Source organism: Ornithorhynchus anatinus, chromosome 4, assembly GCF_004115215.2.
Source record: "Ornithorhynchus anatinus isolate Pmale09 chromosome 4, mOrnAna1.pri.v4, whole genome shotgun sequence".
Lineage (NCBI taxonomy): Eukaryota > Metazoa > Chordata > Mammalia > Monotremata > Ornithorhynchidae > Ornithorhynchus > Ornithorhynchus anatinus.
This window is the reverse complement of record NC_041731.1, coordinates 116,210,683-116,237,440: the sequence shown is the minus strand read 5'-3', so window position 1 is coordinate 116,237,440 and position 26,758 is coordinate 116,210,683. Positions and strand designations below refer to the sequence as shown.

Genomic DNA, 26,758 nt, shown 5'->3' with positions numbered 1-26,758 from the left:
CTGGAAGAATCGATGCACATGTGAAAGGAAGCCCTAGTCTAAGAGTGGCCCTTAAGCAGCAACAAAATCAGGTTTTCAGAAGCTCTGGTTGATTACATTTTCCAAATGAAGCTTTCAAAATAATATCAGGTTTAGGTTTCTTAGGCCACGGAGACTTCTGCTCTGCTGCCTTGATGAAGCAGTTTTTGTTTCTCAGGAGATACTTCAATTTTGGATCAGAGGAAACAGGACAAGCAAGGAGTGAGGGGCAAGCACTCAGGGGAACGATTAATAATAGATGAGAAAATATAAAAACTGTGAAACCAAAAGAGGAGCTATAAGTCCCAGAAAGAAAAGGAAATGAGCAACCTAACCAGAAATGGACAAAGAAGGAAGGACACCAAGGAAAGGGATGAATGATAAATGCAAAGCTATAACTAAGGTAAGTCTGCCTAACGACACACTCTACTACAAACTTGGGGGCTGACGTGATGAACATTAAAAGGCTAGGTATGGAATTATGATTTTCAATGATCTGAAAAAGGTTTGTCAGACATGGTACCAGGCAGGTAATATGGTAACGGGAAAAACACACCTCATTTAAAGAAGCTCTTTCCGGCAACGTTGCTCCAACAGTATTCTTCCCTTATACTTAACTCACACTAGTCAGTTCTAAAGATACATTTTCTTGGTTAAATACTTTGATTACAGGTATTATCCGCCTTTTTGTAAACACATTCTTTAGATCACAAGCCACAGTGCTCCAGAAGAAACTGCTATGATCTTCTGAGCAAATAACTGTTTTGATCCAGGTAATGTGTGCTAATTTTGTAAAGGAATTCTGTTTTCTTGAATGTGCTGCTGCAGTTTTTCGGTTATGTGCCAATTTAGGCCTGTTTCACAAAATGGCATTTATTTTTGTAAATGTCTTAATTTGTCTATATTTGCTGATTGCTGACCCAAAAGACCCAAATGACTCCTTATTAAGGGTTTTGATCTGCCTTGCTAATTAGGCAATCACACGTGTGGGATAACTACATTAGAATAGGTCGTTAGTACATTTTCATGGAAAAGAGTATGCTGACATGGAAAGAACACGACATTTTGGAGCTTCTGAAATCAACAACACTGTTTCCTTTTTTCCTCTTCACTGAGATGTAGAAATCTGGTGTACTGAAAGGGAGGGTGGAAAAATCCACACCTGCTCCTCCACTTGTCTGCATGTGACATTTTACTTCTCAGTGCCTCAGTTTCCTCTTCCATAAAAGGGGGATTAAATACCCGTTCTTCCTCTCCGTCTGACTGCGAGCTCCATGTGGGAAAGGGACTGACCCCAGTTAGATTATAATATCAGTCAACCGCATTCATTGAGGGCTTACTGCGATCCAAGCACTGTACTAATTGCTTGGGAGAGTATATTATAACAGAGTTGGTAGACACATTCCCTTCCCACAGGAGGTCACAGTTTAGAGGTGGGAAAGAGACGTTAATATAAAGAAATAAATTACAGATAAGTTACCTAAGTTCTCTGAATGAAAGGAGGAAATCAGAGTGACACAGAAGGGAGTGGGAAGAGAGGAAATGAGGACTTTGTAATGGAAGGCCTTTTGGAGAAGATGTGCCTTCAGTAAGGCTTTAAAGGTGCAGAGCATAATTGTCAGATATAATGAGGGAGGGCATTCCAGCCCAAAAGCAGGATGGGGGTGAGAGGTCTCTGGCAAGTTGGATGAGATCTAGGTAGAGTTAGAGGAGTGAAGTGTGTGGGTTGGGTTGAATAGGAAATCAGCAAAGGTAAGGTAGGAAGGGATTATCTTCTATTTGCCCCAGTGCTTGGTATAACACTGAACAATTCCACAGCTATTATTATTAACATTACTAACTTCTGCCCCAAAGTTGAGTCACTTAACGGAATTGGAAATAAAAATCTCCACAGCTCTCGTGTATATATCTGTAGTTTTATTTATTTATATTGATGTCTGTTTACTTGTATTGATGTCGGTGTCCCCCACACAGCTGACAAGTGGTAGAACCCCGGCTCTACCACTTGTCAGCTGTGTGACTTTGGGCAAGTCACTTAACTTCTCGGTGCCTCAGTTACCTCATCTGTAAAATGGGGATTAAGACTGTGAGCCCCACGTGGGACAACCTGATTCCCCTGTGTCTACCCCAGCGCTTAGAACAGTGCTCGGCACATAGTAAGCGCTTAACAAATACCAACATTATTATTATTATTATTAGACTGTGAGCTCATTGTGGGCAGGAATTGTCTCTCTTTATTGCTGTATTGTACTTTCCTGAGTGCTTAGTATAGTGCTCTGCACCCATTAAGCACTCAATCAATATGACTGAATGAATGAACTGAAAGACTCAATCCACAGGGTTACATCTCAGTCAATCAATCAATGACATTTATTGAATTGTTACTTTATGCAGAGTGGTCTACTAAGTGCTTGGGAAAGTACAGTAGGGTAGTAGAAATGATTCCTGCCAACAAAGAATTTCCTGCCTCACACAGTAAACACTCTTGCTTGAAGCTAGGTGGGTCTATTTTCCTTTAAGGTTAAATTTGGTTCAACTCTCTGAGCCAAATTGGGTAGAGGTAGTTCAAAGGCATCACTTTGGTTCACCACATTCTGCTCTTCAGGCTGCGTTTTTTGCTCCTTCTACACTCAGGGAAGGAGGCTGCTGACCTGGCATCCAACAGATGGAGGGAAACAGTGTGGCTTAGTGGATAGAGCACTGGCCTGGGAGTCAGAAGGACCTGGGTTCTAATGTTGGCTCTTCCACTTGTCTGCTGTGTTACCTTGGGCAAGTCACTTCACTTCTCTGGGTCTCAGTTACCTCATCCGTAAAATGAGGATTAAGACTGTGATCTCCATGTGGGACAGGGACTGTGGTCAACCTGATTAACTGGAATCTACCTCAGTGCTTAAAACAGTGCTTGGCACAGAGTAAGTGCTTAACAAGTACCATAATTATTATTAGTAGTATTATTATTACTCACCATCCCATTGTACCTTGTCCATAACATCGGTAACGGAAGAAGTATTTGAAAGGTGGTGGATTATGGCAAAGAACAGGACGTTCTGGAGAAAGCATATCCATGGAGTTGCTATGAATCGGAAATGACTCGATGGCACTTAATAATAATAACGTGAAACTCCGGTCTTTGACCTCTTGTTCGAACTGTTAAACTGCCTGGAAGTCCCTCCCACTCACCAGTAAAGTCACCCCAATGCAGTTCTTCCAACCTTCAAAGTCCTCCTAAAATCCCACTTCTTCCTGGAAATTTTCCCCAAGTAATTCATAACACACCAAATCGCTTCAACCCAAAAGCCACGGTGAACATTAATGTCCATTAACAATGCGTGCATATTAAATTATTTAGTCAGTGTAGCCTAGTGCAAAGGGTACAGCCCTGGAAGTCAGAGGACTTGGGTTCTAATTCTTTCAAGTCACTTAATTCTACATGCCCCAGCTTCCTCATCTGTGAAATGGCAATTTGATTCACCTTAGACTGTGATCCCCATGTGGGACAGGGATGTGGTCAAACCCGATTAATTTGTACCCACCCAAGCACTTTTACAATGCTTGGGTCATAGTAAGCACTTAAAAAAAATGCCATAATAATTTATTCAGCTATTTTCTCCTGACAAATTTTTGTACATAATAGGTAATAAAAATATATCTAGTACATATACAAAGATATCTAGTGTGTCTTGTATATATATTCACACATAATTAGGGAAGCAGGATGGCCTAACAGAAAGAGCATAGTCCTGGGAGCCAGAGCACTTGGGTTCTAATCCTGGCTCCACTACTTGCCTGCTTTGTGCCCCTGGGCAAGCCACTTGCCTTTTCTGTGCCTCTGTTTCCTCATCTGTAAAATGTGGATTTGATACCTGTTCTCCCTCCTATTTAGACTGTGAGCCCCATGTGTGACAATACTGAGTATGTCCACTCCAGGGTTTAGTATAGTGCTTAGCACATGGTAAATGCTTAACAAATGCAAGGATAAAGATGATAATAATAAGAATAATTAGGTACTTACTGTGTGCAGAGCATTATACTAAGCACTGGGAAAGAGTATACAAGTGAGAATAGAATGCATCACTGTCTCCTCCAAAACTTCAGTCAGGACTGCACAGCTCCATATGCTTACCAAGAAAAGCAAGGGTCGTTTTGTTCACTCCAAAGTTCAGTGTTGGTTGTATAATGATGTTGGTATTTGTTAAGCACTTACTATGTGCCGAGCACTGTTCTAAGCGCTGGAAACCAAGACAGTGAAGGTGAAAAATGCATTTTATTTTCAGGGGATAAGCATTTCCACCTTCCCATTCTTCAGAAGGTGTTTCACCAGGGAAAGTTGCTTTCTGGAAACCTAGCCTGGTTTTATGGATCACCTGCACCAAAAGGAGCCTGGAATAATAATACTTCCATCCAAGCTCCTGGTTTAGCTCAGCTGCAAGTTCCTTCTAAGAAAAATGGGAGCAGGGCTACCTTTCATTCTGCACAGGGGTATTTGTGAACTAATGGATGATTATAAAGTGCTAAGTACCATTATTATTAAGTGATCCATTTCTCCCCTGTCAGGACAAAGCATAATTAACAGAGAGCTCTGTGAAAGGAGGGAAAAAAAACACAGTAAGAGAGCAAATCCTATTGCTTCTCTGATGCAATGGAGAAGGGACAAAAAAGAAAGAAGTGAAAACTGTGACATTTTAAGGGACAACGCTTTCCCCTTAGCACTGTAAATGCACTTTATTTTTAAATACTCCTAATGCAGTTGGGAAAGTGACTGTAAAATTAGTAGCATCTTTTTTAATTTATTCTCTCAGTATGGGTTGAATTTCCTAGTTCACCACAGGAACCCATTTAACCAAGTTGAGACTTCACAGAGTTAAAGTTCTGGGATTATTTGCCCCAGAAAATCCCTGAGAAATATTTGTATAACTAGAGACATGACAAGTTAATACACTGTGATTCTAATACATCCAGAAACAGAGGATGTGCTTTCTTCTCAGTGTTAGTCACGTCTGCTGCCTAATACTGCCTCCATCACTTGTCTGCTGTATGAACTTGAGCAAACCAGTGTTCCCTTCACTATACCTCAGTTCTCTCATCTGTAAAATGAAGATGAAGACTGTGACTCCTATTACCTATTATGTATATATGCCATATACATGATACAGTTATATTATTCTTCTTATATTATGTATATTTAATATCTTGAATTTATATTTAAAATGACTAATGATAACTGTGGTACTTAACAAATATTTGTAAAGCACTTACAGCAGCACTGGGATAGATATAAGATAATTAAACTGGGTAAGTTCTTTTCCCAAATAAGTCTCATTGCCTAAAGGGGGAGATAGAGAAAACAGGTATTTATCCCCCTATTTTACCGATGAGGAAACTAAGGCACAAAGAACATGTGACTTGCCCAAGGTCAAGTAACAGAGCAGAGATTACAACCTAGGCCTCCTAAATGAAGGTTTGTGATCTTTCCATTAGGCCACACCTCACAAATATACCAAATTCATAATTTTCCTAAATATATAGTAAAATAAAGTGAAAAGCTTCTTGTGAGTATGGGCTCGGTGCAGTTCAGATTGTCAGTGCAGCATTAGCCTTTTCAGTAATACTCACTCCCACTGGTAAATTTGAATGTAAATGGAGAAGCAGCATGGTCTAGTGGATGGAGTGTGGGCTTGGGAGGCAGAAGGACATGGGTTCTAATCCCCGCTCCACCAACTTGTCTGTTGTATGACTTTAGGCAAGTCACTTAATTTCTCTTTGCTTCAGTTTCCTCATCTATAAAATAGGGATTGACACTATAAGCTTTATGTGGGACATGGACTGTGTCCAACCTGATTATTTTGTATTTAGTCCAGTGCTCAGTACAGTGTCTGGCAGCACTTGAATAATACCACAAAAAAAACAAACATGGTTTCTCCAAACATAATAATAATGTTGGTATTTGTTAAGTGCTTACTATGTGCTGAGCACTGTTCTAAGCGCTGGGGTAGATACAGGGTAATCAATGTGTCCCACTTGAGGCTCACAGTCTTCATCCCCATTTTACAGATGAGGGAACTGAGGCACCGAGAAATCAAGTGACTTGCCCAAAGTCACCCAGGTGGCAGAGCCAGGATTAGAACCCATGACCTCTGACTCCTAAATCCATGCTCTTTCCACTGAGCCATGCTGCTTCTCAGCTTACAGTTGAGAGGAGGAGACAGACATCAATACCAACAAATCAAATTACAGATATGTACATAAGAGCTGTGGGCCTGGGATGGGGGAAGAGCAGAGGGAGCCAGTCAGAGTGTTGTAGAAGGGGGTGGGAGATGGAGGATAAGTGGGGGTTAATCTGGGAAGGCCTCTTGGAGGAGGTGTGCCTTCAATAAGGCTTTGGAGTAGGGGAGAGTGGTTGTTTATCAGATTAGAGGAGGGAGGGCATTCCAGACCAGACACAAGACAAGGGCTATGGGTCGGCTGTGAGACAGGCAAGATCAAGGCACATTGAGAACGTTATCACTAGAGGAGCAAAGTGTGTGGCCTGGATTGTAGAAGGAGAGAAGTAATGTGAGGTAAGAGGGGGCAAGGTGATGGAGTGTTTTAAATCTAATGGTGAAGAGTTTTTGTCTGATGTGGAGATGGATGGGAAACCACTGGAATTCTTTGAGGAGGATGGTGACATGTCCTGAACATTTCTGTAGAAAAATGATCCAGGCAGCAGAGTGAAATATGGAGCGGAGTGGGGAGAGACAGGAGGCTGGGAGGTCAACAAAGAAGGTTGATGCAGAAATCCAGGTGGGGTAGGATGAGTGGTTATATTAATGTGGTAGCAAGAGAGGAAAGGGTAGATTGTAGTGATGCTGTGAAGGTGGGGCCAACAGGATTTAAGGGGACTGATGCGGTAATCCAGGAGGGACAGGATAAGTGATTGTATTAATTTGGTAGCCTTTTGGATAAAGAGGAAAGGAAAGATTTTAGCGATGTTGTGAAGGTGGGACCAGCAGGATTTGATGACGGATTAAATATGTGGGTTGAATAAGAGAGAGGATTCAAGTATAATGCCAAGGTTATGGACCTTATGAGACAGGAAGGATGGTGGTGCAGACTACAGTGATGAGAAAGTTAAGGGGAGAACAGAGTTTGGGAGTGAAGATGAGGAGCTCTTTTTGGACATGTTGAGTTTGAGGTGACAGAAGGACATCTAAGTGGAGATGTCTTGAAGACAGGTGGAGATGTGAGACTGGTGAGAGGAAGAGAGATCAGGGCTAGAGATGTAGATTTGGTTATCATCTTCATAGAGGTGGTAGCTGAAGCCATGGGAGTGAATGGGTTCACCAAGGGAGTGGGTGTAGATGGAGAATAGAAGGGAATCCAGAAATAAACCTTGAAGGTCCCCCATTATTAGGGGGTGGGAGGCAGAGGAGGAGCCTGAAGGAGACTGAGAATGAGCAACCAGAGAGATAAGAGGAGAATCAGGAGAGGACAGAGTCACTGAAGATAAGGTTGAATAACATTAATTTTTTCATCTGGGTGGAGGAAAATTAGATAGGGGCACTCAGTCACATCCATAATCTTATCAACACCCCTTAGGCAATTAGCATCCCTGTTGTGTACCCCCAGGGACCGGTATCATCGTAAATTTCAACCAGTTCCTGCAATGGCTGATATTAACAGATTTAGCATACTGCTGTTTTTTATACAAACCTTCAATTTCATGCATGATGGAAGCCAGACAATCTCTTACCCACTTTTTATCAGAAGTCTTTGAATTTTCCAATCATGGTTTTGCCAACTAGGGGTACTTTTGGGAACCAAATCCTCTCAGGCAACATAATGATAAGTAGTATGGCTTCATGGTTAGAGCATGGGCCTGGGAGTCAGAAGGACCTGGGCTCTAATCCCGCCTCTGCCACTTGTCTGCTGTGTGACCTTGGGCAAGTCACTTCACTTCTCTGGGCCTCGGTTACCTCATCTGTAAAAGGGGGGGTTGAGACTGTGAGCCCCACCTGGGACAGGGACTGTGTCCAACCCAATCTGCTTGTATTCATCCTAGCGCTTAGTACTGTGCCTGGTACATAGTTAAGCACTTAACAAACACCATTATAATTATTATAAAATTTTAAAAAACAATAATTGTGGTTTTTGTTATGTGTTATGTGCCAAGCACTGTACTAACTGCTGGGATCGATACAAAATAATTAGGTCCCACATGAGGCTTGAAGTCTATATAAGAGGGAGAGCAGATACTGAATTCCCATTTGGCATCTTGCTGTGGGCAGGGCATCTGTCTGTTTATTGTTATATTATTCTTTTCCAAGGACTTAGTACAGTGCTCTGCATGCAGTAAGCGCTCAATAAATACAATTAAATGAATTTGGCAGATGAGGGAATTGAGGTACAGAGATGTGACGTGGCTTACCCAAGGTCACACAGCAGACAAGTGGCAGAGCCAGTGTAGAACCCAGGTCCTCTGACTCCCAGGCCTGTGCTTTTTCCACAAGGGCATGTGGCTTCTATATAGATTTTCCCACAAGATTTCATTTCAACCCTGTGAGGTGGGGAAAGGCAGGTCTAATTGTTCCAGTTATTTTGATAGGGGTCCAGAGGAACAAATAGGTTATGTTACCTCTAAAGTCACCCAGAGGGTCAGAGGCAGAAGTGGGACTAGAAGTCAGAACTCCTGATTCCTACCACAGAGCTCTTTTCTCTGGACCACACTTGTCTTGTCTTATGCCGTGGAGTCATTTCTGACCCATAACACCATGGACACAAGTAACCCAGAACGCCCCCCTCTCCATCTGCAATCATTTTGTTAGTGTATCTTAGAGTTGTCTGGTAAAAATACGGAAGTGGCTTATCATTGCCGCCTTCCGCGCAGTAAATTCGAGTTTCCACCCTTGACTCTATACCATGCCGCTGCTGCCCAGCGTGGGTGAGTTTTGACTCATAGCAGATTGCCTTCCACTCGCTAGCCACTGCCCAATCTAGGAATGGAATGAGAAGGTCTCTGCTTGACTCTCCCTCCCATAGCCGAGACTGGTAGAGTACTGGCAACTCTCCAGGTGCTACCACACTGCATTCCTTTATTTGAGAAGAGATTGGATTCATCATCACAACTGGGCTATTTGTTAAGTGCTTGCTACGTTCTGGAGTAGATAAACTACAATTAGACTGAACACACTGCTGTCCCAAATGGCGCTCACAGTCTGACAGTGAGTGAGAACAGGCATTTAATACCCATGTTACAGAGACACAGAGAAGGATAAGTGATTTGCCCAAGGTCACACAGCAGGGAAGTGGTGGAGCCAGGATGAAAACCCAAATGTACTGTCTCCCAGTCCTATGTTCTTTCCACTAGGCCCCACTGCTTCTCAACACCTTTGCTACAACATCTCATCCAATAGTAATAATTAATAATAATTATGGTATTTATTAAGTGCTTTCTCAAGGCCAATAACTGTGTTTGAACCCTGAGATACAATATAGACCGATCAGACACAATCTCAGTCCGCCATGGGACTCATGATCTAGGATGTAGGGAGAACAGATATCTTACTCCCTTTTTACAGATGAGACCCAGATAGGTCAGAGATTTGTCCAAGGTCATACAGGAGACTGGTGACAGAGCTGAGATTAGATTCCAGGTCTCTCCCTCCTAGATTGTCTCCCCAGAAGCAGTAGGGCTCAAATCAAGAGACCACTTCCAGGATATCAGGTCCGAACCTTTAGTTCGATGGTCAAAGCACCAAAAAATCATGCATTAGGTAAGCTGGGGAAGAAGAGACAGTGGGGGTGTTTTTTCGTTAAAATACTCTTTCATTTTAGGAAAGCTTTGATAACTGGCAGCCCTCTTTCTATTCTCTCTGCTCTCCCCTTCACATTCATTACACCTTCCCCCAGACAGATTTGAGTCCAATTTGTTATAGGGTTAGAGCTTTGTGAAATAAAATAGCACAACAAGAAGGTCTACTCTAGTGACTTTTCAGAGGTTATTGGCCAACAGAATTGAAACTGTGAACATAAAGGAAATTTCCCTGGGGAGCACATTTCTTTGTAGAGATGACAAAATGATTAGGCCAGTAGTGCTATTGAGCTAACTTTATGGAAACTCACCACAGAGCCAAACACATTAAAATACAATTTTCTGTCAATATAAAAATAATTTAGCATTGGGTGACAAAACAGAGCACAGAGGAAAACTATATGTGCAGTTTTCCTTATTCAGGGAGTAAGTACAGGTGCTTGTAAGAACTACTGATTCATTACCATCGAGGCAATGGAACCTTGAGGCTAGATGCAGAAATCCTACCAGCTCCCTCAAGCCTTCACTAGCCTGCCCAAATTCTTACCATCCTGGCTTATTCTCATTCCCGTTTGAAAGGTCGCCAGCCTAATACCACTCTTTCTCCATGACTCTTCCCTCTTTCATCTCTTCACTCTGACATCTTAGGCCTTCATGCAGTCAGTCAATTGTATTTACCGTGTGCTTACTGTATGAAGAACACTATACTAAGCACTTGGGAGAGTACACTATAAGAGTATAATAGACACATTCCCTGTCTACAACAAATCTTTCAAATAGCCAGGAAAAGCAGCTGCCAGAGTTACTCAGTGATGCACAGTATGTCAGAGTCACTCACACTCATCTTCCGTGGTCTCTACAATTCACCTCAATCATTTTATTTCCTTAGAAATGACAGGCCAGTATCTATTTTTTGTGGCTGATCCAGTAGGCACTTGGAAGATGGAAGAGAGGGGGGTTGCCACACAGGTGCGTGCTATTAACAGCTTCGGAGAAATGATGGGATGTGGCATTCATTCCTTAATCCCTGGTACTGGTACCAGTGGCTGACGGCGGGATGGAGGGGAAAGGCACGTGCTCGGGGGAGAGGGAGGTGGAGAAGCAACTGCATTTGAACTGTCATTAATGGCAACCTAGAAGAAGTGGCTTGAACACAACTTGATTGCAAGTATATCATTATATTGTTCTCTCCCAAGTGATTAGTACAGTGTCCTGCACACAGTCAGCACTCAATAAATGTGACTGACTGCTTCTTTCTCACTGCCATCAGTAAAGAATTCAGTCTATCTACTGAAGCGGAGAAGCAGCCTGGCATAGTGGGTAGAGCCTAGATCTGGGAGTCAGAAGGTCATGGGTCACCCAGCTCCACCACTTGTCTGCTGTGTGGCCTTGGACAAGTCACTTAACTTCTCTAGGCCTCAGTTACCTCATCTGTAAAAATGGGGATTAAGACTGGGAGCGCCATGCAGGACAGGGACTGTGTCCAACCCAATCTGCCTATATTCACCCCACCGCTTAGAACAGTGCCTGGTTCAAAGTAAGTGCTTAACAAATACCCCAATTATTATTATTATTACCTTTCTGAAGTGAGCATGTGTGTGGGCCTAACTGGCTAATACACACAGACCCCCCCACCCCTCTACACACACATATAAACAACTGTGCAGTGACACTTATGTGTTTATTCTGCCAAACCACATCCATATACATGGTGTTTCTCCAACCACCTTATGTGAACGAGGTATCTATCGGTTCTAACTGGTTGACTGCTTCTCTGAATTTATTCAGTTATTCATTCAACTGTATTTTTTCAGCACTTACCATGGGCAGAGCGCTGTATTAAGCGCTTAGCACTGTACTACTCATTCCACTCTGACATGACGCTGAATAGATCTCCCAATGAAGTACCAGGCCAGTATTTATGAGTAGAATGGTAGATTGTAAGGTCATTGTGAGCAGGGAACTTGTCAGCTAACTCTGTTGTATCATGCTCTCCAAAGTACTCAGTAGAGTACTCTGCACACAATAAGCACTCAGTACATGCCCTTGATTGATTGATTGATTTTCCATTTGAATATGCTGAGGGTTGAAGAAAAATAAGGAGACCCCAGATTTGGTCTTCAAAAATCAGGAAACTTGATCTACAGCCACATAAGCATGGCTTAGTAGAAAGAGCATGGGCTAGGGGTCAGAGGTCATGGATTCTAATCCCAGCTCTGCCACTTGTCTGCTGTGTGACTTTGATCAAGTCACTTCACTTCTCTGTGACTCAGTTCCCTCATCTGTAAAATAGGGATGAAGACTTTGAGCCCCACGTGGGACAACCTGATTACCTTATATCTCCTCCAGAGCTTAGAACAGTGCTTGGCACATAGTAAGCATTTAACAAATACCATTTCTATTATTTGTGACTGGTCACACCCTGGCCAGGCTAACGAGCTTAGCTCAGTAACACTTGGGGGTACTATGGGGTGGGGGTGGCAGGGAGGGTTAGGAAACATTAACACTTCCCATAGCTTCTGGCTTTACAGACCTCGGAGGGGCTGGATAAGCAGTAAGACTGAGACCCGAAATTAGAAAATGGCAATGGGTCTTGTCACATGATCCCTTTTCACCCTAAATATGGTCAACAGAAGGGAAGAGGATAAGGAAGTAGCAAGGTATATCAGGGGAGGTGTCTCCATGAACTTATGGTAGAAGGTTGGAACTCTGTCACTTCGATGTGGCAAGTCACCTCTATCCAGAGTCAGGGATCCCCACTCTGTCAGACCTTGTGTTGCAGCGAGAGACCAATCAGACCTCCTCATTGGAAATAGGAGTGAGCATTTTAGGAACCTGATCGGCGAACTTGAAAGGAAGCCATTTGGGATGGTTTGAGAGGTAGCTTATTTGGACTTACTTGAAAGAAAACCTGGATGGGCTGGTTTGATAGGTGGCCCATTTGGGGTTACTTGAAAGGAAGCCTATTTGGGGTGGTTTGAGCAATTTCTCTTTCCCAGTTTTACCAGCTGCTAAAAGTGGGGTACCATGCTGACCGTCTACTTATTAACACATTCCTTAGCTTTGCTCCTGAGGGTTACCTATTGCGGATTCTTTGTGCTATCATCATAATAAACCTGCTTCCCTTACCCCTAACCCTCAAGTCTGTAAGTCCATTTCCAATCCTCCTATCCATGATTTTACAAGTTACCTGGCGGTCGGTTCCACATGGTGACAATATTTTAATCAGCAGCAAGGGGACCATCTCAGTTTATAGTAAGGAGCCTGTTTTTTGTTCAAGAGTTACTTCTGATTTGGGTAAGACCTTTCATCTGGGAAGCAGCATGACTTAGTGGATAGAGCATGGGCCTGAGTCAGAAGGCCCCGGGTTCTAATCCCAGCTCTGCCACTTGTCTGCTGTGTGACCTTGGGTAAGTCACTTAACTTCCCTGTGCCTCAGTTACCTCATCTGTAAAATGGAGATTAAGACTGTGAGCCCCACGTGGTACAACCTGATTACCTAGTATCGACCCAGTGCTGAGAACAGTGGTTGACACTGTAGTAAGCGCTTAACAAATACCATTATTATTAATATTATTATTATTCTGTACACCTCAGTTACTTCATCCATAAAATCGAGATTAAGACCATGAACCTCATGTGGGACAGGGACTGTGTCCAGTGAGATTATCTCAAATCTACTCCAGCACTTAGTACAGTGCCTGGCACATGGTAAGTACATAGTGGTTGACAAATATCATAAAAAAAAAAATGAGGTCAACATAATAAGCAGTGGACCCTGAGGTCCCACCCAGAAGCTTGGTAGCACTGGGGATGCTTGAAGCAGTTAGGCTGCTGAAGGCAAACTGGCAAATTCCTCAATCAGCCAATCAGTCAGGAAACATGGATCAACCACATCTGTGGAATCTGCACAGGGAGAAACTGCCACATTATTTATGCTCAGGCTGCGTCTGCTAGCCACTTTCCTCCATCTGGAAATGCATTCACTGACCTATTTTTACATAAAATCAGGGGAGGTGTCTCCTGGCCTCCTCCGCTTCACCAGGAGGGAGGGCAATATCCCCCAGACCCTTCTAATTGTTACCCCAGAGTTAAACACAATTCAGGTGTCTACCGTGACTTGATGTGACCTTTCTGAATTTCTCTTCCGCTGTGCAGAGCTGAGACGTGTAAAAGACAATGTCTTTGCCGCTTCTTGGAATATTTTTGTGTCTGAAATTTCCAAGCCTTTCCAAGACCAAACGCCTCATTACTTCAAAAAAGAGATAAGCCTGCAAACATCCATCACAACCCATTATGTGATATAAAACGAAAATCAACGCGGCCATGAGCGGTGCTTCCCGCAATACAGAGGCGTCTCTGCAGGCCCTTGGTGTGTTTTTGCTGCACTGTCTACTGTGATTCATTTATCGGCGCTGTGGAAGCATAAGTAATCGCATGGAACCTGTGTCGGTCCTAAGGTTAGGTTTGCCCCAAGCAGTTTTCTGGATCAGTTTGCCGGAGTTGGCTTTAATTTGAAACTCTGTTAATTTTGCTACACGCTTTGCATGCTTAAGTGGTAATTGCTTCCTTCTCCATCAACTCTGTGCCTAGTTGTTTCTCGGGAAATAGACCCTTTTATCTCAGGTGCATACTGTGATAAGTACTTCGTGCCGTCCTTTGGGAAAAGGAGCGTGATGAATCGGAAAATCCAAGTTTTACCTAGACAAAACGTGGCATTCTGGTCCCTTAGTAATACAGTAAACCCTGTGAAGCATCGGCACAAATGGTGCAAACATGGGCTGAATTGGGCCTATAGATGGCAGAGTGAGACCATTCACTTCGTATATTCCAGAGAGAGAGAGACTCAAAGGCAGCGGCCAGCTCCATTACTTGAGTGCAGAAAATCCAGAAAATACTATCCGTTGAAAAAGGAGGGGGGGAACAACAGGCAGAACCACAAAAACATCCAAACTTAAACTTTTTGACTCCAGGAGGGACAGAGCCATGAATAATTAGAACGGAGCCATTCATTATTCATTTCTCGAAACCTCCCGTTCCTGCCAGTTCTGCTGTGTTCCAGCCTTTCCATTTCTCTGCTGATAGATTTTCTAGAGGGTTTTTCCTACATATCCTATCTGTCTTCAAATAGTGATGGAAAAATCCCACAGGTCAGTGGTGCTAAATTATTTTGAAAAGCCACAGTATTTTTTTCGTCAACTTTCTCCCTCTATTTTCACTTCCCTCAGAAGACTTCTCTGGCCAGAAGCTTGAGTCTTGTACTGGGGCTTAGCACAGCCTGGTCCTTGGGCTCCGTTCGGTCTCCTTAACCCACGAATCAATCCAGGTGCTTTGTAGACAGAAGGCAGGTGGAGGATTTGGCTTGACCGTGTCCTAGATTTTATATTCGGCTGTGATATTTGCTAAGTGCTTATGCTGTCCCAAGCACTGTGCTAAGCGTCTGAGTAGAACAAAATCAATCAAATCAGACAGGCACCATTATGGTCCCTCACAGGGCTCAAAGCCCATGGGGGAAGGAGAACTGGTAATAAGACCCCATTTTACAGACGATCAGACTGAGACACAGAGAAGTTAGGTAACTTGCCCAAAGTCATCCGGGAAGCAAATGGAGAACCGGGATTTTTTTCAGCCTGGATTCCAGATGGACCCTTTCCTACACCCACTCCATCCCCACTACTAAATGCTGCTTCTTATACTTTGAATTCTACTTTCCAAGCTTTCAGTACAGTGCACGGCACACAGTAAGCACTCAGTAAAGACGATTGAATGAATGAATGAATGAATGAATGAATGAATGAATAGGATTCCTCTCATATGTGTGATTCATATATATATGAGAAGCAGCATGGCCTAGTGGAGAGAGGATGGTCCTGAGAGTCAGAGGACCTGGGTTCTAATCCTAGCTTATTCTTCTTGCTATTAATATTTCCTAAAAGCCCCCAAAGGACTAGTTGTTCTTTGGCTTCCTGGGTGCTCCTCCCAACTATGCCTTCAAGCAGGGGTAGACAGAGTTACATAGGACACAGCTCCACATCAAGAAGGACAGATGATAGCAGCACTGGTGAAGTTTTCCATTTCTCAGCATTTTTTTCCATGTCAGCAGTATCTTAGGGCTTGAGACTAAAACAGGCAATATACCCAAAATCCTCTCCCCTAGATTTTGAATGTTGAATTTTATATATAATAATAGTAATATTATTTCTCAAGCACATACTATGGGTCAAGCACTGTTCTGAGCACTGGAGTAGGCACTAGCTAATCAGATTGGCAAAATCCTAGTCCACAAGGGAGTCGCAGCTTTGACTTGCCCAAGGTCATACAACAGATATTATTATTACAATTGGCAGAGCAAGAATTAGGACTCAGGTCCTCTGACTTCCAGGCCTGTGGGCGTTCCATTAGCCACATTGCTTCTCAGCAGTAAGGACACCTTTAAGCCTGTTTGGGATTCTCAAAGTAGTCAGGTCCCAAGGAGTACTTGAAACATCCTTTATGAAGAAAACTATTTGGGCAAAGCAGAGATTTTTCCTATGAACTTATTTGTAAATTCAGTCCTTCCATTATGTGAGTTTTCATTATTTGGCTTGGATAAAATGTTATCGTTGATTAATTAAACAATAGTTGTCTTACAACATGAGTCTGTATTAATAATTATAATAATAATAATGGTATTTAAGTGTTTACTATGTGTCAGACACTGTACTAAGTGCTGGGGTTGAATTGAGTTGGACACAGTCCTGGTCTTACGTTGTGCTCACAGTCTTAATCCCCATTTTACTATGGACTGAGGTAACTGAGGCACAGAAAAATGAAGTGACTTGCCCAAAGTCATACAGCAGCTTCGTGGCAGAGGTGGGATTAGAACCCAGGTCCTTCTGACTCCCCAGGCTCGTGTTCTATCCACTGGGCCATGCTGCCCAGATCCATCACAGATCCACTACAGATCCACCGCAGATCCACCATAGCAATCATTCAATCAATCGATGGAATTTATTGAGCTCTCGCTGTATACTGAGAACAGTATTAAAAGCTTGGAATCTGTAGGCACAGTCCTGGAGTCAGAAGGTCATGGGTTCTAATTCCAGGTTTGCCACTTGTCTGCTGTGTAGCCTTGGGCAATTCATTTCACTTCTCTGGGCTCAGTAACCTCATCTGCAAAATGGGGATTGAGACTGAGAGTTCTATGTGGGACAGGGACTGTGTCTAACCTAATTGCTTGTATCCAACTAGCGCTTAATACAGTGTCATGCACGGAGTAAGCACTTGACAAATACCATAATTACTTGTATTATTATTATTATTATTAAAGGATACATCTTGGAATTGTATGTGGTGGGGTGTTAGGATGAGTAAATACTACAGCAGAAGTTTTCTTTATTTGGGGCATTGCAAGAATGCAACCCAAAGCTATGAGACAAGAGGGTGCCCTGGGACAGATTCTTGAGCTATCATGCTGAAAGATGTTCCATTTCTGGACATTCATACTGAAATAGCTTTTCTCCTTCTACATCCCCGCCGGCACACTCTAATCCTCTGGTGCTAACCTTCTCGCTGTGCCCTGATCTTGCCTGTCTCGCTGCCATCCCCTGACCCATGACCCTCTAGCCTGGAACCCCCTCTCTCCTCAGATCTGCCCGACAATCATTCCTCCCTCCTTCAAAGCCCCAGTGAAGGCGCATCTCCTCCAAGAGGTCTTCTCAGACTAAGCTCCCTTTCCCTCAGTTCCCTTCCACGTCACCACGACTCACTCCCTCTGCTCTACCCCTCCCCACCCCACAACACTTATGCATATGTGTATAAATCTATAATTCTATTTATTTATATTGATGCCTTTTTACTTGTATTGATATCTGTCTCTCCTCCTCTAGATTGTGAGCCCATTGTAGGCAGGGATTATTTCTATTTATTGCTGTATTGTACTTTCCAAGTGCTTAGTACAGTGCTCTGCACACATTAAGCCCTCAATAAAAATGACTGATTGAATGAATGAAATAACTAATTAATAAATTGTCAAAGTATGATTTAGGAACTGCAAATCCCAAATTATCAGTTTACATCTCATTTAGCTATCTGTGGAGAGAGCTAGCCAGTGTTTCCAGGAGTCCAATCAATCCATCAGTGCTATTTATTAATGAAAATAATACCGATTAAGGTATGTGGTAAGCACTTTCTCTGTGCCAAGCACTGTTCTAAACACTGCGGTAGATACAAGTTAATCAGATTAGACGCAGTCCCTATCCCACATGGGGCTCCAAGTCTTAATCCCGATTTTATACAGCTGATGTAACTGAGGTCCAGAGAAGTTAAGTGACATGCCCAAGGTCACATAGCAGACTTGTGGTGGAACCGGAATTAGAACCCAGGTCCTTCTGACTTCCAGGCCGGTGATCTATCCACTAATCCATGCTATTTTATTGAGTACTTACTGTGTGCAGAGCACTGTACTTAGTAATAATAATAATAATAATAATGTTGGTATTTGTTAAGTGCTTACTATGTGCAGAGCACTGTTCTAAGTGCTGGGGTAGACACAGGGGAATCAGGTTGTCCCACGTGGGGCTCACAGTCTTAATCCCCATTTTACAGATGAGGGAACTGAGGCACAGAGAAGTTAAGTGATTTGCCCATAGTCACACAGCTGACAAGTGGCAGAGCTGGGATTCGAACTCATGAGCCCTGACTCCAAAGCCCGTGCTCTTTCCACTGCACCACGCTGCTTCTCTAGTACTTTGGAGGGTACAGTGTAATAGGGTTGGTAGACACATGCCTTGCCCACAAGGAGCTTACAGTCTAGAGGGACTAAACACAGACACATATGCCCACAAACAAACATGTTTCAGCTAACAGAGATGTGCACTTTTCCATCCAGATATATGCAGTAATTACACTTTTGTTTTCATCCATTAATTTAGGTAATTTAAAAAATTTAGGCAATTTATAAAAATAATGTTTTCTGTTAAGGAGGTGCCATGTTAAATGACAATTTTGCCCAATATGGCTTACCCAAATTTGGGTAGAAATCTTCATGGAGAGAACCATTTTCAGTGGAGCTATTCAGAATTGCATACCTAAACATTCATTAAGTAGCACCGATTATATAGCTGTTTTATCCCCAATTCATATGGTTCAATAGTGAATCTACTTTTAAATGGCAATCTGATTTTTCAGTAAAGTATTCATAATTTATCTCTAGCTATTATGCCTTAAATAGTCTATTGCTTATTTCTGTTTGTTCTTCATTTTTATTTTAAAGGTAAAATATTAAAAGTTTAAACCCAAACAGCATTAATATTCATTTTAAACCAAGGCTTGACTATGCAGCTTTCTCATGATTTTTCTTGTGTTTTACATTATAAATGCTGGCTGAATAAATCATCCCCACTGAAGAACTCTTAGCAGAATTTCTGCATTATTCTATAACTAGTCTACAATAAAGAATGAATTTCTTTTATGAGCATTGTAATAAGAAATATTCAAGAATATTCAACAAGAATAATATTAGATATAATATAGTTTATATTTTACAAGTCCCCAAGCAAAAGGACGGGAGACATTTCATTTTTCATTGACTACGAGAGACCATCATTTTACCTATGAGTGGAGATGTAGAAAATCTGGCAAATTAGAGCTCATAAATTACCTAGTCTCCAATTTCATTTTTAAGTAATACAAATTTAGCATATCTGTCCCTTTTTCCTATAGACATAACGTTCATGGTTGGAACGAACCATAGAGCATTCTCTATAATCTTCAATATAGCCCGTGTTATCTCAGGATTATAATATCAGCTAAAAAAAAATTATGAAACAAAACCTAACATGGATATGAAATACAAAGATAATACAGATGCTAAGCAGATGCTTTGTTCTCTCAGTCATCAAATGAAGGCACAGTCATCCTTGAGAATTTGGAAGTTTAGGAGATACCCTAACCTCTCTTTGCCCCTATCCTTAGTGGGGCAAAGAGAATGACACTAGATTGGTTACATAGTTGAAATTAAAATGTCCAAATTCATCACAAAAGAAAAGCTTACAAACACTATTCACTATTGAATGCATCCCTGTAGTATACCTTCCCTGCTCATTTCATCACCTTAGAAACAGAGGAAGAGAAATATTTTTTTTTCCCTACAAACAGTAAAATGTATTTATCTCAACAACTTTAGGCTTATGTTCCAGAAAGACAGAATGCATTCAGGCTGTCACAAGAGCTCCATGCTATTTCCAAGATCAGCCATCTAGGATCTTTTTACAGCACATTAAGCTCTGAATAGTCCCAAGATAACTCTTATAAAGAAGTCCAGCTCACAGCAAATTCTAGCCAGTGTTCTACCCATCAGATAAAAACACTCCACGCTAAACCACACTAACTCTCCTAAGTCTGCAGAGATGTTCTAGGTCCACTTTTCCTTCCAGTAGATTTTCATCTGTTTTCCAAAACAACCTTCTAAAACTCACAGGGAATTCTCCACTGGACAGAAGTTTTATTTTGGCAGGAAATGGTGGAGAGAGAGAGGAGGGAGATCAGGAAGACTAAGTACATTGACAAAAGAAAGAATTATATACATAAGTATCTATGGCTCCTCTTTGATAAGCCGTAATCCATGTAGGTATTATTAGTCTCCGGCATGGACGTGAGGAGGTAACAGCACCTGAAAATGTGAGACAGTACGGTCACATGACTTACGGTTGAGAAGCAGGCTCGCATTGGTCGTTCCTAGCTTGTTGGCAGCCACACAAGTATAGTTGCCAAAGTGTTCCTGTGTCACATTGGAGACAGTCAGTATGGATCTTGAGCCATAGTTTTGAATCGAAATCCCTTGCTGACCGCTGAAGAGCCTAGAAGACAAAAGCAGCCAATCTAGGTAACTTGCACATTCTAGCTAGTCTTGATTTCCATCCTCCTTAGGTCATGCTGTCAGGGCAACAGAGGAGTCGTTTGTTTTAACCACAGTGCTAGAGCCTTACAGAAAAAATGATGACAAAGAGCCGTTTTTATTTTTGGCTGCATCTTTTCTGGAACAAAAAGAAGCAGAGCTACAATTGCATAATACTACCATGGGATGATTCCTGCTTATTCCTTTGTTCAGCCTAAGTGCACCGAGGCGGGTTCTACTTGGGTATTTTTATGTGTCAGTCTAAAGCCAGGTAATAACTTACCTTAGCGGGAAGGCAAATGAGGGGAAGAAGAAAGTCAACATTAAATGATAGTTGGGTGTTCTCCATGGGTGGGAAGGAGGCCTTGGGCAGCTGGGAGGAGGTAGAATACAAAGGAAAGAATCAGCAGAAGTGGCTCTGTAAGTTCAATGTTTTGCCAGTGTCAGCCTGGCCTGAGCAACCCATTTCTGTTGGTGCTTCTTAGATGGCATATTGTCACATAGAAGTCAGGTCCAATGGGATGTCAGGGAATTGCTAGATGCCAAGAATCATGTCATTGGGCTACTTAGAAAATGAATGTAAGTACTTAAAACAGAGAAGAGACTCTTTTCAAATTAGCTGGACACTAGGAAGACCTTTACTCCCCTCGTCAGAACCTGCCAGATCTTGGACAGGCAATGTATCTACTAACTCTGTTCTATGCCACTCTCCCAAACACATAGTATAGTGTTCTGCACCCGGGAAGTGCTTAATGAATACCACTGATTGAAAGAAATACAATTGATCGATTTGCTTGAGCGATGCCAAGTAAGTCTGGGAGAAGGGGAGTGGAGGGCAGCAAAGAATGTGTACCACAGTACTACTCTAACCACCGTGATATTGTGCCAACCTCAGTTGTGGGTTTGCATCACTGGGATGCCATCCCCGCCCCTGGCTTTGGCTTGGTTTTGGATCTACACCAATAATAATAATAATAATAATGTTGGTATTTGTTAAGCGCTTACTATGTGCTGAGCACTGTTCTAAGCACTGGGGTAGATACAGGGTAATCAGGTTGTCTCATGTGAGGCTCACAGTTAATCCCCATTTTACAGATGAGGTAACTGAGGCACAGAGAAATTAAGTGACTTGCCCACATTCACACAGCTGACAAGTGGCAGAGCTGGGATTCAAATTCATGACCTCTGACTCCCAAGCCCGTGCTCTTTCCACTGAGCCAATCTGCTCTCTCCCTTGGGTCCAGAGGAAAGCTACCTCCTGCAGGAATATCAAACCTGGTGGGAAGGGTACAGATAATAATAATACTTTTTAAGTGCTTACTATGTGCCAAGCACTGTTTTAAGCACTGGAATAGATATCAAAACTCCTCACCACTGGTTTATAGCATTACATCACCTTAACCCCTCCTACCTCATCTTGCCACTCTCCTACTACAACCCAGCAAACACACTTTGCTCCTCTAATGCTAACCTTCTCACTGTGTCTCGATCTTTCCTATCTACCCTCTGACCACTCGCCCATGTCCTGCCTCTGATTTGGAATGCCCTCCTTCCTCAAATTCAACAGTCAATTACTCTACCCACCTTCAAAGCCTTATTGAAGGCACATCTCTCACCAGGAGGCCTTCCCTAAGTCCCCCCCCTTTCCTCTTCTCCCACTACCTATATGCTCCCCTGGCTTTTTCCCTTTGGTAATAATAATAATCATAATAACTGTGGTATTTGTTAAGCATTTACTATGTGCCAGGCGCTGAACTAAGCACTGGGGTGGATACAAGCAAATCTGGTAGGACACAGTCCCTGTCTCACACGGGGCTTACGGTCTTAATCCCCCTTTTACAGATGAGGTAACTGAGACACAGAGAAGTAAAGTAACTTGCCCAAGGCCACACAGCAGACAAGTGGCATAGGCAGGATTAGAACCTATGACCTTCTGACTCTCAGGCCTGTGCTCTGTCAACTAAGCCAAGCTGCTTCTCTTCCCCACTCCCAGCCCCACAGCACTTATGTACATAGTTGTAATTTATTTAGTAATATTAATGTCTGTTTCCCCGCCACACCCAGACTATAAGTTCATTGTGGGCAGGGAATGTATCTGTTTTTTGTTGTATTGGACTCTCCCAAGCACTTAGTACAGTAGTCTGCACAAAGTAAGCACTCACTAAATATGATTGAATGAATGAATGAGTGAATACAAGTTGATCAGGTTGGACACAGTTCCTGTCCCACTTGGGGATCACCCTCTTGGTCCCCATTTTATCTATGAGCTAAATGAGGCTCAGAGAAGTGAAGTGACTTCCCCAAAGTCACACAGCAGACGTGGTAGAGCCAGGATTAGAGTTCAGGTCCTTCTGACTCCCAGGCCCATTCTCTATTCACTGTCACTCTGCTATTCAAGAGGGTTTGGATGATGGTTGGTGGGTGGGTTGGAGGAGCTAGATCAGAACTGCTCTGACAACCAGAAAGCACCTTGAAGCTACTGCAGGCTCCTGGGGATCCCACTGACTTTCAAGCCTACAAACAACTAACCTACCTTTTCTTTCACCTTCCTTCCAGACATCCCTGCTCTTTGTGCAATTGTGAGATCTTTTTTTAACAGAAACCAAGTTGTACAAGAATCCCCTTAAGCTTAAACAGCAGCTAGGGGAGAAGGAGAGGGAGGCAGAGGGTTGAAGAAGAAATCTGAGAACGTTTAGCTGAAAAACATCTGTAAATTTCCTCAGCCTCATGTGGTGGAAATAAGAGGAATGAAAAGGGTTTGGGGCAGATTTCATTGATTTCTCTGCTTTGACTTTCTTTGTGATCTTTATTTTTAAAAGTTATTGGTTTTTGAATGTGAGGCTTTATTCAAAATTTGTTTTTAAAAATCTCTGGCAATAATCAGAAATTTACAATTTGTTCTCATGTTTGATTGAAATAAATTTGAATCTATTACAATAATATGTTTTCAAAATCTGTTGCTGTGTGAAGGTGTTTGGCTCGAAAGAGCTGTTTCTAGAGATGTAGAGAAGGTGGTCACAAAAAGGCACACACAAATAATTTAGAGTCCCTTTAGTCATGAAGATTGGGAAGTGGGCCATGGAGGATAGTCACCTCAAAAAGACTTGAGGGAGAGGATCAGAACTGGCTTGGGAAGTTAGTTGGGAAGGAGGACTTCTAAGCCTTAAGTGTTTCTGGGACTTGCACCCTAAACAACTGGATGAGCTGTAAATCAGGTCCCTTCTGAGGAGTTTGTGGATGGTTAGCGAGTCTCAGAGCCTCCACCTATTTGAGAGAGTCCTCTTCTATCTCCATGTCACTTTGAGGCCTTGAAATTGCCCACCCCAAGGCCATCATTGAAAGAAACGAGGTGAATATTTGTTCATGCTCTAGGAATATGCACTTTTTCCAGGCCTGACCTCAGATGATGTCCTCAGAGCAGCACAGCCAAGGCTCTGGCAAGATGGTTGCCCCAGAGACATTCAAGATGATCCCCAAATCAAACTTCCTTACGAAGATGTTTGCCGCATATGAGCAGAGGACTTTGAAGCCCAGGGATTCCACCCTGTATATCCCCAAACCTGGAACCACAAGCAGGGAACAGAGCATGCAGAGAGCAGGAAGCAGTAGGCTCTAGGCTGCATAGGAGGGCATCCAGGGAGGAGAGGAAGGGGTGGACTCGGGGAGATATGGGACCAGAAGTTAGAGTCATTGCTTGGGGAAGGAGCTGGGGGACTCAGTGGTGAGTGCTTCTTGCTTTGTGGCCCAAGGTGGGCTAGGGCTGGCTCTTTGACACAAAACAGGAATAAGCTAGGTAGAATAACACAGTTTTGATAAAGTCACACGTCACTGCACCATCTTGTCACCAAATTGCATCCCCGTGCTGCACGTGTGACACATCATGTGTTGGATGAGGAGTGGCCCTCTGAATTCCTACCTCAGGGCAGAGGCCCAACTGAAGCTGCCTTTGGTATAAAAATACTGCTGATGGTATTTTTCCTGGGAAAAGTGCAAGGTTCTTTCTTTGAAGTTGCATGAAAAATAAAGGAAAAAAACTCACTGAAAGGAACTGATGAAGTCAGAATGCCTATGCACCCAATCTGGCAATCACCACTTTCTGCTATTTCTTTTGACTAATTTTCATCCAACGTTGGATGATTTTATCCATGGAGAAGTGCAGCTCCCTCTGGAATGAAAAATGACCAACATCCAGGATACAGAGCCTCATCCTTCATTCTCAGAGATGACACTGCTGATGGTGTTGTGATCCATGGGTGTGTGGGTAAAGCGGAAAAGACTGATGTGCAATAAAATCAGTCCTTTCCACACTGTGCACACAGGGGCTTTCTCTTTGGGTTATGACTACTGACACTGCAGACTATTTTATTGCTAGTAGCTTTGGTTTGTTGACTCAAAGACTGCCTTTGCTCATTCATTCATTTATTCACTCAATCATATTTATTGAGCACTTATTGTGTGCAGAGCATTCAATAGTATTTATTCATTCAATAGTATTTATTGAGCGCTTACTATGTGCAGAGCACTGTACTAAGTGCTTAGAATGTACAAATCGGTAACAGATAGAGACAGTCCCTGCCCTTTGATGGGCTTACAGTCTAATTGGGGGAGATTAATCAGAGCACTGTACTAAGCAGTTGGGAGAGTACAATACGCAATAAACAGATACATGCCTTGTCCACAAAGAGCATACAGTCTAGATCAGGCAGACAGACACAAATATAAATAAATAAATAAATTACGAATATGTACATAAATTCTGTGGGATGGGATGAGGGCAAAGCAAAGGGAACAAGCCAGGGCTATGCAGAAGAGAGTGGGAGATGAGGAAATGAGGAAAGGTGGGGCTTAGTCTGGTAAGGCCTCTTGGAGGAGATGTGCCTTCAATAAGGCTTTTAAGGAGGGGAGAGTAATTATCTGTTAGATATGAGGAGGGAGAGTGTTCCAGGACAGAGGCAGGATGTGAACTAGGGGTTAGCCCAAATTAGGCGAGATCAAGGCATAGTGAGAAGGTTAGCACTAGAGACAGTAAACATGCGGGCAGGGTTGTAGGAGAGAAGTGAAGTGAGGGGGGTGGTGGGGAGGTAGTGGAGTGCTTTAAAGCCAATGGTGAGGAATTTTTGTTTGTTGCATAGGTGAATGAGCAACCCCTGGAGTTTTTTTGAGGAGGAGGGTGACATGTTCTGAACGTTTTTGTAGAAAAATGATCCAGCCTGCATAGTGAAGAATGGACTGGAGTGGAGAAAGACAAAAAAATTGGGAGGTTAGCAAGGAGGCTGATGCAGTAGTTCAGGCAGATAGGTTGAATGATTGTATTAACGTGGTAGCAGTTTGGATGGGGAGGAAAGAGTGGATTTTAGCAGTTATGAAGGTGGGACAGACAGAATTTAGTGGTGGATTGAATATGTGAGTTGAATGATGGAGAGGAGTCAAGAATAATGCCAAAGCTATGGGCTTGTGAGACAAGAAGGATGGTGTTACCATCTGCAGTGATGGGAAAGTCGGGGGGCTGGGCAGGATTTTGGTGGGAAGATAAAGAGCTCTGTTTTGGATATGATTAGTTTGAGGTGACAGGAGGATATCCAAGTAGAGATGTTTTGAAGGCAGGAGGAGATGCAAGACTGGAGAAAGGGAGAGGGATCAGGACTGGAAATGTAGCTTTGGGAATTATCCACATGGAGGTGGTAGTTGAAGCCATGGGAGCAAATGAGTTCTAGAAGGGTGTGGGTGTAGATGGAGAATAGAAGAGGTCCCAGAACTGAACCTTGAGGGACCCCCACAGATAGGGGATGAGAGGCAGAAGGGGAGCCCACGAAGGAGACTGAGAATGAGCAGTCAGAGAGGAAAGAGGAGAACCAGGAGACGAGAGAGTCCATGAAACCAAGGTTGCATAACTTTTCCAAGAGAAGGGAATAGTCCACAGTGTCGAAGGCAGCTGAAACGTCATGGAGGTTTAGGATGGAGCAGAGACGGCTGGATTTGGCTAGGAGATTATTGGTGACCTTCGAAAGGACAGTTTCTGTGGAGGTTAAGGGATGGAAACCAGAGTGGAGGCGATCAAGGAGAGAATTGGAGGAGAG

General features: G+C 42.9%; 1 protein-coding gene across 1 annotated transcript in view; it reads right to left on the bottom strand.

Annotated features, from left to right (window-relative positions):
• NEGR1 (neuronal growth regulator 1) overlaps positions 1–26,758 on the bottom strand; it is a 1,090,779-nt gene that overhangs the window by 198,706 nt on the left and 865,315 nt on the right. The window contains exon 6 of the mRNA XM_029064044.2: positions 20,492–20,643. Within this exon, the coding sequence (XP_028919877.1) occupies positions 20,492–20,643 (152 nt within the window). The remainder of the gene's footprint in view (positions 1–20,491; positions 20,644–26,758) is intronic.